Raw genomic sequence first — 15,155 nt, 5'->3', positions numbered from 1 at the left:
TATTTCCTCTAGTATGGTCTCACTAGATCATGAGCAGCGCACTTCAATACACATGTTGAATTTGGGAGGTTGGTGTTAGAATTCAAGCAGCATTAATTATTGAAATGTCTTGGTAACCAGAGACTATATGTGCCTGGGTTACTGGCTCACAACAAAACCCAGAGAACAATGGCCAGAGCCACAGAAATAGCACGGAAAGACTCTGAGGACCATGAACATTTAAATTAAACCAATATGTTCTGGAAAAAGCAATACTGTGCAAAAGTCAGAGACCACACTTCATTTATGTAATTTTCAGTCAAAATAAGATTCATTTTTCAGGAGATATTCTTGAGGAGATTAGATGTAAGATGTTTGCACAAAGAAAGGGAAAGTCAATGGAAAGTAAGTGAAAAACAAGGCGTTTCCAAAAAAAGGACTCCTAACAACTGTTCAACACCTGGCAGACCACCAAATGATAGTACTTGAAGTTCTTTAAATCAACCTCCACTCTTGCTACAGCTCTGAAAAGGTCCACAAGGGTTTGTCCATCCTTCCAATGTGAGAAGATAATTCAACACTATATGTCTGAAAGGATTTAGAGCTGTCAAGAAGCTGTTACTGTGAAAAAGGAGATAGAAGAAAATATGCAAATAAAAAAGCTGGTGGTGTTCTCAGAACAGTGAACTGGCCACCCCAGAGTCCAGACCTCAATAGCATGAATGTGTTTGAGTTTACTTGGAGAAGCAGAAAATTAAACTAAGTTCTAAGAACTTTGTAGGTGTGGAAAATTTCTTTGAAAAAAAAAGACTTTACATTTTTAAATTTAGTTGTTGAGGCTTCTCTGTATTTTTCTGCCCTTTTCTTGGTGTGACTAAAGTTGACTGCTTTCATAATTTTAATTTTATTCATAGTGAATATTAGTAGTAAGTAATATTATTATTAGTAATAATAATTAAGAAATATAGGACATGGAAAAACTTTGAACCAAATTAAATTATCCAGCAGATGTAGCAGATGCATAGATGCATTAAAACACTAAGCACAACTCATAATCACTGAAATGCATTGACAAAGCATCACTGGACCACAAAATGCTTGAGGCTTTAAAACAGGCGTATGCTTTTTTTCACAGTATGCTTTTCATTGCCTGTGTCATTTCAAAGAGAGTATAGTCTTGATTAATTGGATTTAGTGCAGTGCAGCATTTGAAATGTTGGACTGTTGTATTTAATAGTTTTTTTTTTAAATGTAGCATTACTGGTTAATATTTTTTCTGTTTCAACTCATCAAACTTATTTACACACACACACACACTCGCACACATACATCTTAGTATATACATACAACTAAATGTAATTCAAATACGTTCAGTATTTAGTGTGTCCACCCTTGATCTTTAATACAGATTTTATTCTTTTTGACAGATTGGCTTTCAGTTTTTCAAAGATATCTTTAGGGATATTCTTCCACACTTCCAAAGAGTTCAGGAGTTGGTTGCAATTTCTGTTTTAAGAAAGACCAGCAGCTTCTTTGTTTGACACAAATGTCAGCAGGGTGCTTAGGGTCATTATCTTGCTGTAAAAGAAACTGTAGACATGGTTTGAGGAGTGTTTCATTTCTTCAGGTGGTGTACATACTGCCTTCTGGGACTTCCAAAGATCTTCAATTTAGACTTGTCAGCCTATAGAACATTATTCCACATCCTAAATGAACAGTTTCAGTGTTTTCTTTTCTCAGTAATGGCTTCTTGACAGCTACACATCCTTTCAGGTTCATAGCGTTGAATTGTCTTGTCACAGTAGAAGGATGGACAAAAACATGTTTTCGGATATAAGGCAAGCCCTAGCTACCTAGCTTAAGTACTGGTTATCTGACAGTGACAGTTTTGGTGGTCTGCCAGGTCTTGCACAGTTGTTAGGAGTCCCATTTTTTCTATATTTTTTAAAATAATTCTTTGAACTCTAGTTTTGGAAATTCCAATTGCAAGGGGATTATCTAATCTCAAATCTTCTCAGAAATATGTGTCTTTGCCATTTTAGATGCACATGAGAAGGAAATGTGCAAGGCAAGTTTGGGTAGTTGCTTATGTGAATGTTTGAAGGGCACACGTATTGTCAATGACACTTTGGGAACAGCTTTTGTTGCAGTTGTAACTCGCTGGATTTAAGACTGGAAGGGTGTAAGAGTTAACGTGGGACTAGGGTGCACAAAAGCAAAGTGTGAACAATTTAATAATAATTTCTGTTTTATATTTCCTGTTAAATATTTATTTTTACTTAATGGCTGGTTTGACCAGAAGTTGAAGAAATGATCATGTGATCTCTGACTACAGTACAATGTGAAAGTCTTAAATAGGTGCCTAAGCAAGCACAAGGTTATTTTAATTTTTGGACGTGTAACACTGTAAGAGTCAAATCAGTAATTTTAAAGATTACGTTGTATAGGTTTGAGTACCTGTATAAGCAGGTATTTACCGGTAAGGGTTTGGCCACACCGATGTGTACGGTGCCGTAGTTGGTGCTTTTTAGGACATGAACAGCATGACCCAGGCTGGTGTGACTCAAATCCGTGCTGTTAACGAACATTAGCCGGTCTCCTGGCAACAAACGTCCATCTCTCTCAGCCAAACCACCTGGTACAAGGGAGCGAATCACTATCACCGTCTTCTTTGGGTCCACTGGGTCCTGACAGAGAGAGAGAGAGACATGCGTGAGGCAAGGAGAACAACGTCTTGATACCCACAGGCATGGGATGGTTATTGGTTTTACTAAGATATTTGCCTTTTGGTTTGAGGCCATACAATGTCTAAGTGTATATTGTATAACAATAATTGTGTATAATTGCTTTAAAGACAATATAAGTCCTTTTGCAAAGCATGCACCAGGTAGATCGGTCACAATCATTAAATTTTTGCCACTCTCACAGGAATTGCCAAATAAATACTTAAACACTTCGTCTTTTTTTGTTAATTTTATTACTATTAGTACAGACTTAAAGTAAGGACAAGCCTAAAGTGGGTAAATTAGCTGATTAGCAAGTTATCTTGCTTCCTAGCTCTCAAGACAGAAACAACTCAAGCTCAAATAAACAAACCTTACTCACTGCTGCCCTCTAACGGTGTTAACAACCAGCAAGTAAACAAAAATTACTCACTGTTCTCCTTTAAAAGTTTAACAACAATCAAGTAAACACCCCCCACGTGTTAAAAAACCATCAAATAAGCATTACTTGCTGCTGCCCTTTGCTGCAATATAAGCATATGACTCTGAAAGCGAACAACTTTTACTTTTTGCAATATTATCGCAAAATAAAACTAATTAAACTGGCTCTAGCTATGCATGATTCCATGTAATCGTTTTATCAGTATATTGGGAAACAAATGACGTTTATTATGTTGCATGCTTGCAAGCAAATGTATAATAATAACAGTAATATATTTTTAAAGATATGACAGAAATCTTAGAACAAGATATCAGGTTAGGGAAGAAGACTCTCGCTTTGCTTCACATTCACACAAACACACCTGGTAGTCCAGTATGCTGAATCCCAGACCAGCTTCTCCTTTCTGTAGCTCATAGACCTGAATTTCATCCTGCCACATGGCCTGTTGGGACAGAGCAGGGACCTCCATCTTCCCACAGTCCTCTGCTCCTCTATTCAGCTGCCTGGCGCAGTTCTTCTGCTCTGCCTGTCATAGCAAGAAGGCGCCACGGAGTGTCAACAAACAAGCAATCATGCTATTAATTAATGAGGAAATTAAATTCAGGGCCCATGTTCTACATTACTTATGTAACAGTTATAATTCATATTTATGTGACCATTTTCAACCTCTTTTTTTAATATGTTTTTATTACTGTGCCTTTAAGAACCATACATGGTCGTATGCAAAAACTTGAAAGTCAAAAGACATGTTTTGTTAATTTTCTAAGGGAAAATTAATCCACATCCTGCAGAGAACAAACTTATATATGACATTTTACTGCACTGCACATTGCACATTGTTGTGCAAAATTTCTAATTATTTAATACATTGGAAGATAATAAAACACAGAGCACATTTTGCCTTTTACTTTTTCCAGTATGTTTCGCAGATCAACAAATATTGTGCATTAAATGCACAGAATTTGTGTTCTCTGTAGAGGATAATCAACAAAACATATCATTTGACCAGCAGTGCCAAACTTTTGTATACAACTATAAGACTTGTTCTGATTGTCCTGTCTTGTGCCTCATTCAAAAACAGCCTGGGCTGAAACATAAAACAAATTGTTTAGTTTGAACTAAAATCCTTAGGAATGTCAGAAAATATAAGCTTCAGCCATTTCTTTCAGATGTCTATATCCTCTGGAAGGCTGCAATAATACGTTTGCTTCCTGACAGCCAGAAAGAACACAACGTTTAATCATTTTCCTCCATGTCTTCCACTTCAATAACAAACACTCACTATCACTTCAACATAAATGACTAGCCTTTACTGCTATAGGCTGAATGGGTGGTCATATGTTAATGTACTTGAAACTTGGGAAGTGAATATTTTGAAACTCTATGAATATTTCATGGTACATACACAGTACATCAAAATCTGTTATTTAAACAAAGTAAGGAAAACTCAGTTTTCAGATTGTTCACATTGAATGCTATGAATCAAAAAGAATAATCAGAACTTGACAAAACATACACACTCTTGGTGTAAAATAAAAATGTCATGCACTGCATCCACCACAAACTCACAGACATACTGCACCTTTTCTGAAAACTCTGCAATTAGTTCCTTGAGGCTAAACTGAACATCGTCATCATCATCATCTTCATCTGGAGTGGGTGGGATCAGGCGACAGCAGACCACAAACACATTCACGGGAAGATCCTTCAGTAACACCAGAACTTCTTTATGGGTCTCGCCAACCAGGGGTATTCTGTTCACCTGTAGTCCATACAGTGCAGTCTGTAACTTCAGACTTCACTTCACTTAAATTTCACAGTTTACACATTGATTTGACACTCCTTGGTCATTTTATCAGAAACACCTACTATATACATAGACTTTGTAGGACTACAGTTACTGAATATAGTTCATCTGTTGCTGTAAAATTTTGCAGCTGACTTCTACCTTGTCCATCAATGGAAAGGGACCATCATAGGACCACCACTAAACAGGTATTTTTTGGGTGGTGGATCATCCTCAGCACAGCACTGACATGATGGTGGCATGGCAATGTGTGTTGCGAAGGCATGAGTGTATCAGGCACAGCGATGTTGCTGGAGTTTTAAAACACTGTGTACACTTACTGGTCACTTTATTTGAAATATTCTTGTCATTGATTTCGATTAGAATGATGCGTTGACAAACAGCCTCCAACACATGGCAGTTAGGCACAGTAGATAAAGATAGAGTAGGACAGCGACTGGTTTAATCAAAACTCACATACACTTTTTTGCTTGCCCTGAAAACAGCAACAGCTCTCAGGAATTTTACTGTATGAGCTTTAATGTTTGAATTAGTTTCCTACTGACATCTATCTTCACTCACAAATACATCAAAAATAGATAAGCGATGCACGTCAGTGTGGTTTTCTGACAGATATCAAAATGTCATGTGAACCCCTGAAAGTCAGTATGTATGAGGAGAAAGTGCCTTGATGTGACCGACGTAAGTGCACAAATGCGCCTGAAATTAACGTTTCATTTACTGCAACTTATCACACTAACTTTGATTAGCCCCACCCACTAACCCACTAACTGTGTGCTCACAAGACAAATGTATTTTTAGTTTTAAAAGGCAAAGAAAAATCTATGCAAAACCAGCTGCCGCAAGTTACTCGGCTCATAAACTGCTTGTTAAGGCACGTGCACCAGTTTTTGTACATAACACTCAGGTGTGTTGCATCTGAATCCACAGCAAAAGGCTGAGTATGTTTTTTCTACGTCATTCTCTAGACCTTCATCAGTGGCTAACAGGTTAACTACTCCTCTATTTATATCAGAGGCTATGAATTAAAATATGTAAGATATGATTTACTATAAAACTGCAGTATAAAAAAGCCACTTGCTTTCATGCTTCAGCTGTCCGTGTTTTAGTCAGATGCGCCTTAAGTAGTATCAAACCCAGGCTGAATCTCAAATGGCTCCCTCCTTCTTATATAGTCCTCTAAATTATGAAATTTCTTGCTTCTACACCCAAACAGTGAGCTATTTGTCCAGCATGGAATTTACACATGTGGCTGAATCCCAAAGGACTATTTGTTATGCATATAATGCAGTGCTTGGGTGCAGGAGCCAGGAGTTTAACTCACATGTAGTGCACTAGAGCAAAGGGACATACAACACCGCTGGCTTGTTGGTAAAGATGCAAAATCGCCTAGAGGCACTAATGGAAATTAACATTTGTGGCAGTGGTTGTTGCCACAATTTGTTGAGCAAAAACTGCTTATAAAATTACTTATGAAGTTTCTGCATTAAATAATGCTATATATGTTCATTATTATATGAAAAAGTTTATGAAATGACTGCAGTATACAATGATAGGCCTCTTTAAGCACTCCATGGTTGTATGGCAACAATATACTCTAAAGGAACTACATCTTGATTATTATTATTATTAACAATAACCTTATTTATTAATTATTTACTGAATAATTATGTATTTTCTCTGATTTTATCATAGTTTTCTGCTGTTTTATAAAAGCAATGAGCTACTACCGTGCGTTAGAGTGATTTTATCCTAGATAAGAGAATTTTACCAGTGACAAAATCACTTTAACGCAAAGCCTCTTGCGGCTTATTGCTTACTAATATGCTAGCCCTAGTTTCAAATAATGATTAGGTCCCTATTACTGAGAATCTGAAAAAAAATGTTTATCATTTCATAATTTCTTCTCATTTACAAAAATACTTAAGGTAAAATTTTAAGCAAAAATCTAAAGATACCTTTTGCTGTCTAGTTTATAATATTTACATTTATATTTTATTATTTACTATTGAATAAAAAATAAAATCAATTAACATGAGTAATAGTTCCAAAGTTTTAAACAGCAAAGCATCTGCCATCACTACTTTCCATAGATGGATGATGACAGGGAGCTGATAAATTGTGCAACAACAAAGTGCACATACATTGTAGGTATATCTGAATAAAATGACCAATGAGCATATCTACAAGCTGTGTATGTGTCTAGAATTGGTTCTTAGTCAATTCCTTAAAGCTTCAAGGGCCCTCTGACTGTTCAAGTTCACATTTTCAGTCTGATTCAGCTCCCAGCACAACTGACGTAGGTTATTACGTGCTGTGGAGCACTCATTACCTGGTTCAGGTTTGTTGAGAGTCGGAACAGAGTGAAATGAGCCCTGCCAAGGGATATGAGTAATCAAAAAGCTCCATTTTATACAGAGTACATCAGCAAGTTAAATGGTAGATGACATATGTGGCAGTGACAGTCTAAAGAAAGGAAGCACTAAGGAGAGAGGAAAAGAATGATAGGCACTTCCATTCTTTTCAAGTGCTGTGTGAGAACAGGATCAGAGTTAGCTCTCAAATAAGAGCTTTTTGGTTTGAGGTTATTTTTGGTTTGATGTGAAATTTTTGCTTTCTTTCTCTCTCTTCAATAAGAATATGATAGGTTAAGGTATATGCACAGCATATAGCGGTGCTGTCAAAACCTCAAAACTTTCAGCTTTTACTTTTTATGCCATGTAAAAACACCAGCTGCATTTTACATTGTTCAAACATTTCATGATGAATGCACCAACAGAAGTACTTGAAATAAAATCTTGTTATATTACTGTGCATTAAAGTTAGGAACACATTTATATTATTATAGTTAACATTTCAGAGGTTTTGTTAGACAGCAATAATGTGTTACTTCAATACCTGGCTGGCTTGCATGGTATTCCTTTAAAAAAAAAAAAAGCACAAATTTGGAATTCTTTGTCTACTCAGATCCATCTGGTACCTTCTGTCAACAGTTTTACAAAACAAAACGTATTTATTCACTTTAGCTTTTCTTTTTTGTCGTTATGTCATTTATGCTGGTTCTATGTGCACATTTTTTGTAAAGGACCTTAACCTGCATTTCTACCTATAAATGGTCCCATGCATATAAAGTTCACTGATATTAGGGATGCACCAATATGAGAATTGTGGGCCAAAGCCATTCTCCGATGTTTTTCACATGCATCTGCTGATGCGGATACATAAACATTCATAAAATGCAGAAACTGGGAAATTGGGATTAGCAATAGGAAATCAATATTACAGATACTTTAGCATAGCAGCTAGTGGTGGGTGGTATGGCTAAAATATATCATTAAAAATCTAGAGGCAAGCAGTACAAAATAGACTAAAAGCCTAAAACTGAAATTTGTACATGCATGCCCATTGTTGCAGCGTACAAATGTGTTCAAAGTTTTGTCAGTATAAAGGGTCATCTGCATTTTTCAACATAGCAAAACAGGAGTTTAAAATGCGCTTTGCTTCACACTGCTGTGCTTTTCCATTGCACTCGACTGATCTCAAGGAAAATTATCCTCATTATCCTGACACTGAGACCATTAATTTGAGTTTTACAACACTACTTTGCAGGTTTACAATTCCTGACCATCGTCTATCTGTAGCTGCACTCTGTCCATCAATGAAAAGGGACCATCATAGCACAGTATTGTTATGTATAATGTGGTAATATAAAGCTAACCTCCAGTAGTTGGTCTCCAGGTCGTAGGCCACACTGGCCTAATGGTCCCTCAGGCAGTAAGGAACAGATAAAATGACAGCCTGCTCTTGTCTCCAAACTCACCCCCAAACCACTGCCTTCACTGAACTTCTGCACCTGGGCCACCTACAGTGCACACATACATGCAAATACAGACATAACACAGTGCATGTATATGCAGTTGTACGCAAAAGTCAGGGCACCCCAATCAAATTATGTTTTGCTGATTTTCTAAGTGAAATCAAGTCACAGACTGCTTATATGCTGAATCTAACATGTGGGAAAGACATAATTAAAACAAAATTTGGCTTGCAAAAAAGTTATGGCAATTTTTTGTACAAGTTTCCCCCACAATATGTTAAACTCAGCAAATAAATACAAATTGTGCTTTAAAAATTCAAACTCACACATGCATAACAAACACATAGCTTGCACGCAGACACTCCCAGGTGACTTGCTATTGAGAAAAATTAGCATTTAAAATAGATAAAACAGGATAGATAAGAGGTAAACAAGCAAAATGAAACACACCATGATTTCGTACTTCTTTCCCAGCCTGCTTTGCCACTTCCTCTTGAGCTCTGCCTTCTCTTCTTCTGACAGCTTAGACCCTGATAATCAAAAGTCATAAACATGCCCCAAATTTAGTTAAACAATCTACAGAGCAGTGATATATAAAGGAAAAAAACAGAGGTGGGTAGTACATTGTTTCATTCAAACGCAACTTTTGATGGATCTCTGCTACGTTCAGGTGCTCATCAGAAGAGTGTACACCAGATATTTGATTAAACATTCAGGTGCTAGTCAGAAGATACGCCAATCACACAGAAAAATAAAACATGGAGGTCCGGACGAAAACCTATCCTGCTTTTTCTTTGCTATATTAAAAAGCACATAGATCACATAGAAAGAGCGTCAGGTATATTTTTTTTCCACATTCAGCGCCAAGTGCAACCATTTTCACCGGCAGAAAAGTGAAACGTTATGTTCTACATCTGCACTGCAAAAAACGATATCTTGTCAAGTATAATTATCTTAAATCTAGTCAATATATCTAATATTTTTGAGGTTCATATTGTTGTAAGCTTAATATAAGATTATTTAACTTATTTCTTGACTTTTTTTACCATTTCTATCAGTGTGGTAAACTCATGCATCATCTAGAATCCTGAGTTTACCCGTTTGAGTGCAGTTTACAATTGGATAATTGTTATTTTCCAGTTTTCAACACCACTCGAAGGTAGCATTGTATTTCTTTTTGTAGGCCACTGCATACACTGAACTTCTGCACCTGGGCCACCTACAGTGCACACATATACACAAACACAGAAACAGACACATGTACATGTGTGTACATGTGTGTGTTGTATGCAAACGTCTGGGCGCCCTGATCTGATTTTGAAAGCGAGTCACAGCCTCTACAGAGAAGATACAGTTTCTATTTATTTGCAGAATTTAACAATTTGGAAAAAAAATAAAACATGAATTGTGGCTTGCAAAAAAAAATTAAGCCACCCCTTTTGTTTCTTTCTTTCCCATGTATGTTGAACTCAGCTAATAAATAGCAAATAAAATTGTGCACTAAAAATTTGTAGAAAAATTTAAACTCTTGCACACACCCAGTTGCACGCAGAGACTCCCAGGTGACTTGCTATTGAGAGAAATTTGCATTTAAATGAGGTAAAAAAAAGGATAGATAAGCAGTAAACTCAGTTTCAGTTTACAAGACTACTGGTATTTTCCAGTTTTAGACACTACTTGAACGTAGCATTATATTTCTCTGTATTTAGATGGATCTGTGATGTATTTTTTATTGATAATACTTCTACTGTACTGAACTGTTATACACAAAATTAGAATTAAAAAGCTATTTATCTGAAAAACTAGTATTGCGATAAATATAAATAACATTCATACAATAAGTCATGATCTTATGTATGTCAATGTATTTGTTCAACCACGAACCAAACTTCTCCTCCTGGCCCAGTATTATTTGTAGTTTTAAACAATCTGCTTAGGTGCCTACGATGGTACCATGTTTATCAGGTCTAGTTTAGCCATTTACACTGGGTAATGAATTCTTTCTTTCTTCACAATTTCTTTTACCTTTCACCTTAGATTTAGCATTTTTAGACAAAAACAGGCAGGATTTAACTGCCCTTATCTTTCCTCTTGCCTGTCGTCAACCAATCATGTATCATATATCATGCTCCTGTGCTTTGGACGGCTCCTGGTCTTGCTCCCCAGACCGCTCCAGTTCCTCCTCCCCGGGCTGTTCCAGTTCCAGCTTCCTGGGCCACTCAAGTTTTGGCTCCCTGGGACACTTCAGTTCTAGCTCTCCAGGCCACTCCAGTGCTGGTATCTGTGCCAGCTCCACGCAGGGCTCCTGATCTAATGCCAACTTCCTAGCTGCTGCTCCTCCTGTGCTGGTTCCCTGTGCAGCTCTTGTGTCAGCTTGCCATCTGGATCCAGCATTGGCTTCCCAAGCAGCTGCTCCTCCAGTAATGGTTCCACAGGCAGCTCTTGTGCTGGCTCACTGTCCTGTTCCAGCGCCGGCTCCCAGAGCTGCTCCAGTGCTGGCTTTTAGGAGGGCTCCTCCTGAGCCAGCTCCCAGAGCTGCTCCTCCTGTGCCAGGCCAGTGGGATTGCTGCATAGTCGGCTTCCCAGAGACTCACTCAGCTGGGGCCTACTGTTGATCCTGCCCCTGACTTTATGCTTGTTTCGGCCATGCCTCCTCATGGTCCAGGCCCACCCGCTGTCTTGTGCATCTGGAGCCACGCCCTAAGCGGGGGTTCTGTCACATCTCTCCCTCACACCCAAAATTCTGGAGAGACTCCATTGGGATATGCCCTGCCTAGAATGCGTCATTCCTGCTCTTGCTCCTCCCTGGTTCCACCCCTCCTCCATTACACACACCTGCAGCTACTTTATGTACACTTACTCTCCTGTATATCTTTCTGTTTAGCCTGTGTGTTTGCAAAGTTTCTGCTGTTTCTACTCAGTGCTAAGCCATGTTTCCTTTGTTGGTAATTTTCCTGTTTTGACCCTTGGTTTTTCTTGTGGCCTGTCTGCCTGTGTTTTGATGCCTGCGTGCCGTGTTGTGATGACTATTAGTGTTGGACTGTAAATAAAACCACTCTTCAAATGCAACCTGCCTGCACTTCTCAGACATTACAGTCAGACACATTTATTTATTTTTAACACCAGCCATGTCACATTATTCTTAATTTGATGAAAGCAATAAAAAACGAACCAATTTGTTTTAGTTAAACAATGCTTTAAACTGGTACTTCCTAATTTGGTGGGTATATTTCACTCATCAAAGTGTCTACAGAGCAGCTTTTATCTAAATAATAATTTGATCACTTTCTAGCCAAAACTGTTTGGCTCTGCGGTCTCTGGTTTGATAAAGCTACTTGTTTCCCTTGTGCCTTCTATTACTGCAATGTCAGTCATGGTTTTATGCACTGCACAGGGCTAAGAGGATGTGATCACCACACGCCAAAATCATACAGTTCCAATTTGAGCAGGAAGATCTTGAAATTGAACAGGTAGTTTACAATATCACACAAAACAATGACTTGTCTCAACTTTTTGTTTATTATGCAGACATTACATCTTATTTTCTCAAAATAATGATGTTTCATGTCAAAATAATCACATACTTTCTCAAAGAGTGATTATTTGTTCTTTAGTTATTAGTATTATTCTTTGGTTATTAGTATTATTTTTTGACCTACTAAATCAAAATTGAGAAAATAAGGCATTATTTAAACCTAATGAGCACTTCTATAACTTACCTACTACACTAATGAATGCACTTCGAATGGTGGTGCAGTAATTTTTACATACTATTTAACGCTGTAAAATGCAGGCGAAGCCTTTTTCTCCTACCTAGCTGAAACAGGCTTGCATACAAAAGCATATGAGCCACAAATGTGGTTATATTGTGCTGGGCATACGTTAATTATGCAGCTGCAATAGTGTTTATTTGCATGGACGTTCACAGCAAAGCAGATTGTTGGTAATTGGTGCCTCTTTCAGTAAATCTGACCCTATATATTTTATTTGTATGTTTTTAAAGCCTGGAGTAGCCATGAACTGTTTAAGTTAACTCTACATTGAGCCAAATCCCTTTCCTCACCAACCATTAACATACAAAGTTTAGGCTACAATCACAATACAAGTAGAAGTGGCGCAAATCCAATATTTTTCTTCATATCGGATTCAGAAATGTTTTTTTGTGTGGCAGTGTGAACAACAAAAAACGCAACGAATCTGCATCAGTTCAGATTTGGGCCTCTTTCATATGAAGTACTGAAATCCGATATGTATCTGATACTTGGCAATGCAACCTCTGCCTGAACAGTCATATCAGAATTCATGTGACATTCATGTCAAAGTCCATCAAAATTTCATGTTAGTGCCCATGGCATGGGTAACATTAACACTGCAACATTAACACTGCAAGACAGATATATATATATACATATATATATATATATAGGAGCAACATTGTCTTTTAGATGCTGTCTTTTTCAGGGACATCCATGCTTATTTAACATGACAATGCCAAGAAACATTTGCATTACAACAAGGTTGCTGTGTAATCAGAGATTGAGGGTTCTTGACTGCAATCTAGATCTGTCTCATATTGAGAAAATGTGTGTAACTGAAGAATGGCAAAAAAAAATCTGATTACTCTGTTCCTTACTGAAGCGTAGGTCTTGGCAGAGTGCAGAGAGCCCTTTCCCTGATGGTAGTGCTGTTTTTGGCTCTGATACAGATGAAACTGATGGGCGAGGCTGTGAGGTACCAGAGGGTGCAGGCTGAAGCTGTTTCCGCAGTAGAGAGAGCTCCACCCTATGACCTGTTGACCTCAAAATCTCCATTGCTCGCTCCTCACTGCAGCCATGAAGCCGCCGCCCATCTACCTACATATGCAAATAAACATATGTACACATAAATCTCTATTTCTATCAGCACCACTGTAAACAATTCTTGGTAAAGATCTTTAAAGATCAGTGGAATTCCACTTTCTGTGCATTTCAGTGCTAATTACTATTTATTTTATTTGAAGCATATAGTGAAAATTTCTTTATAGAAATAGTTGCTATCTTAATAATGAATGATATTATATGTTACCACTAATATTAGTATGTTAATTAAAATAGCAAATTGATTTTAATGGTTTGGTTTTTGGTTATTAAAGAGTTTACCTTGGGATAAAAATGTATGCAAACATACAAAAAAAATTATGAATTGTCAAAAAAAAAAAATCATATCGTAATCTTATTTGGAACAAGGGCATGTTTAAAGAAAATAAAACATACCCACAGTCAGTCACTTTTAAATGACAAATATCATATCATAACTAAATTGCATTAAATGTTACACATCTACATATGATTAATGTTTAACAATTTTAATTCATGTTAATTAATATTAAAACAAAAAGTTAACTAATCTTTTAATTAACATTTAATTTTAACTTCACCAATGTTAAAGGAAAATCCCACCAATTCTGCATAATTACACAGTTAAGATGTAAACAAAGTCATTCAGAGTGGTTTGATGTGAAATGCTGTTCTTGAGAATCAAAAGATGTCCAAAGTGTTTAATGCTTCTCAAAATTACCTCACAAACTTATCATATGAACGGTTACAACGCCTGATTCCTGGAACACTAATTTATGACTGCTTGGCAATAAGGTTTTAGCCTAAAACCTATTTTTTAAAATTTGTTCATGGTGGTACATACATAGTCTCCAAAGAAAAAATCCAGATATTCCACCATTTTACCATCATCAACATTACATATAAACTCAGAACACACATTGGTTTTGCATAGCAAATAAAATTGCTATAGATGTTGTCCCCCCTGGTTTCTATCTCCACCACTGTAAAGAGGGCAGAAAATTTTAAAATCTGTGGAATTACCCTTTGATAAACAGTCTAAAAATGTTTCAATGTAGATTTTGGTGAACTTAATAGGTATGCACACTTCCATGCAAAGAAAATTTGGTCCAGAATTAAACCTATGGAGAATATTTGGTCTCACAAACACAAACTAGCTTGACAATGTTTTTCAACTATTTGAAGCCATCAAAGCTGAGTAGAACAATATTGATTCTTCTTTCTGTAAAAGGCTGTTTGCACGTTTGCCCACAATACTTCAACATTTAAAGAAATCAAAGGGAAAAGCTATGCCATACTAAATTGTTTTATCCATTTGCTTATTTTTTGCTAATTTACTTACTAATGATTTGTTGTTAAGAAGTAAAAGCTTAATGTTTTGCAAGTGTACATACACAAAATATGCAAACAACATCTGTCTTGTTGTCATTCATCAGTCAGCCACAAAAGTGAAGGTAAAAATGTGAATTACAACTTGCAAATAAAAGATATGGTGGCCTGTTAGCTGGAGAGTAAACTGGCTGGTGTGTATATATAATTTTGTGAGTGAAGA

At 36.9% G+C, this 15,155-nt stretch overlaps 1 protein-coding gene across 1 annotated transcript in view; it reads right to left on the bottom strand.

Moving 5' to 3' along the window:
* The window catches only part of si:dkey-92j12.5 (multiple PDZ domain protein), a 90,304-nt gene that overhangs the window by 54,619 nt on the left and 20,530 nt on the right, over window positions 1–15,155 (bottom strand). Inside the window, exons 10-15 of the mRNA XM_036583417.1 lie at window positions 13,402–13,621; window positions 9,219–9,298; window positions 8,670–8,813; window positions 4,727–4,906; window positions 3,506–3,670; window positions 2,457–2,666 (exon numbers count right to left, since the gene is read on the bottom strand). Coding sequence (XP_036439310.1) covers window positions 2,457–2,666; window positions 3,506–3,670; window positions 4,727–4,906; window positions 8,670–8,813; window positions 9,219–9,298; window positions 13,402–13,621 — 999 coding nt within the window. The remainder of the gene's footprint in view (window positions 1–2,456; window positions 2,667–3,505; window positions 3,671–4,726; window positions 4,907–8,669; window positions 8,814–9,218; window positions 9,299–13,401; window positions 13,622–15,155) is intronic.

The sequence above is a fragment of the Colossoma macropomum genome, unplaced genomic scaffold, assembly GCF_904425465.1.
Source record: "Colossoma macropomum unplaced genomic scaffold, Colossoma_macropomum, whole genome shotgun sequence".
Lineage (NCBI taxonomy): Eukaryota > Metazoa > Chordata > Actinopteri > Characiformes > Serrasalmidae > Colossoma > Colossoma macropomum.
This window is presented reverse-complemented; position numbering and strand designations above follow the sequence as displayed.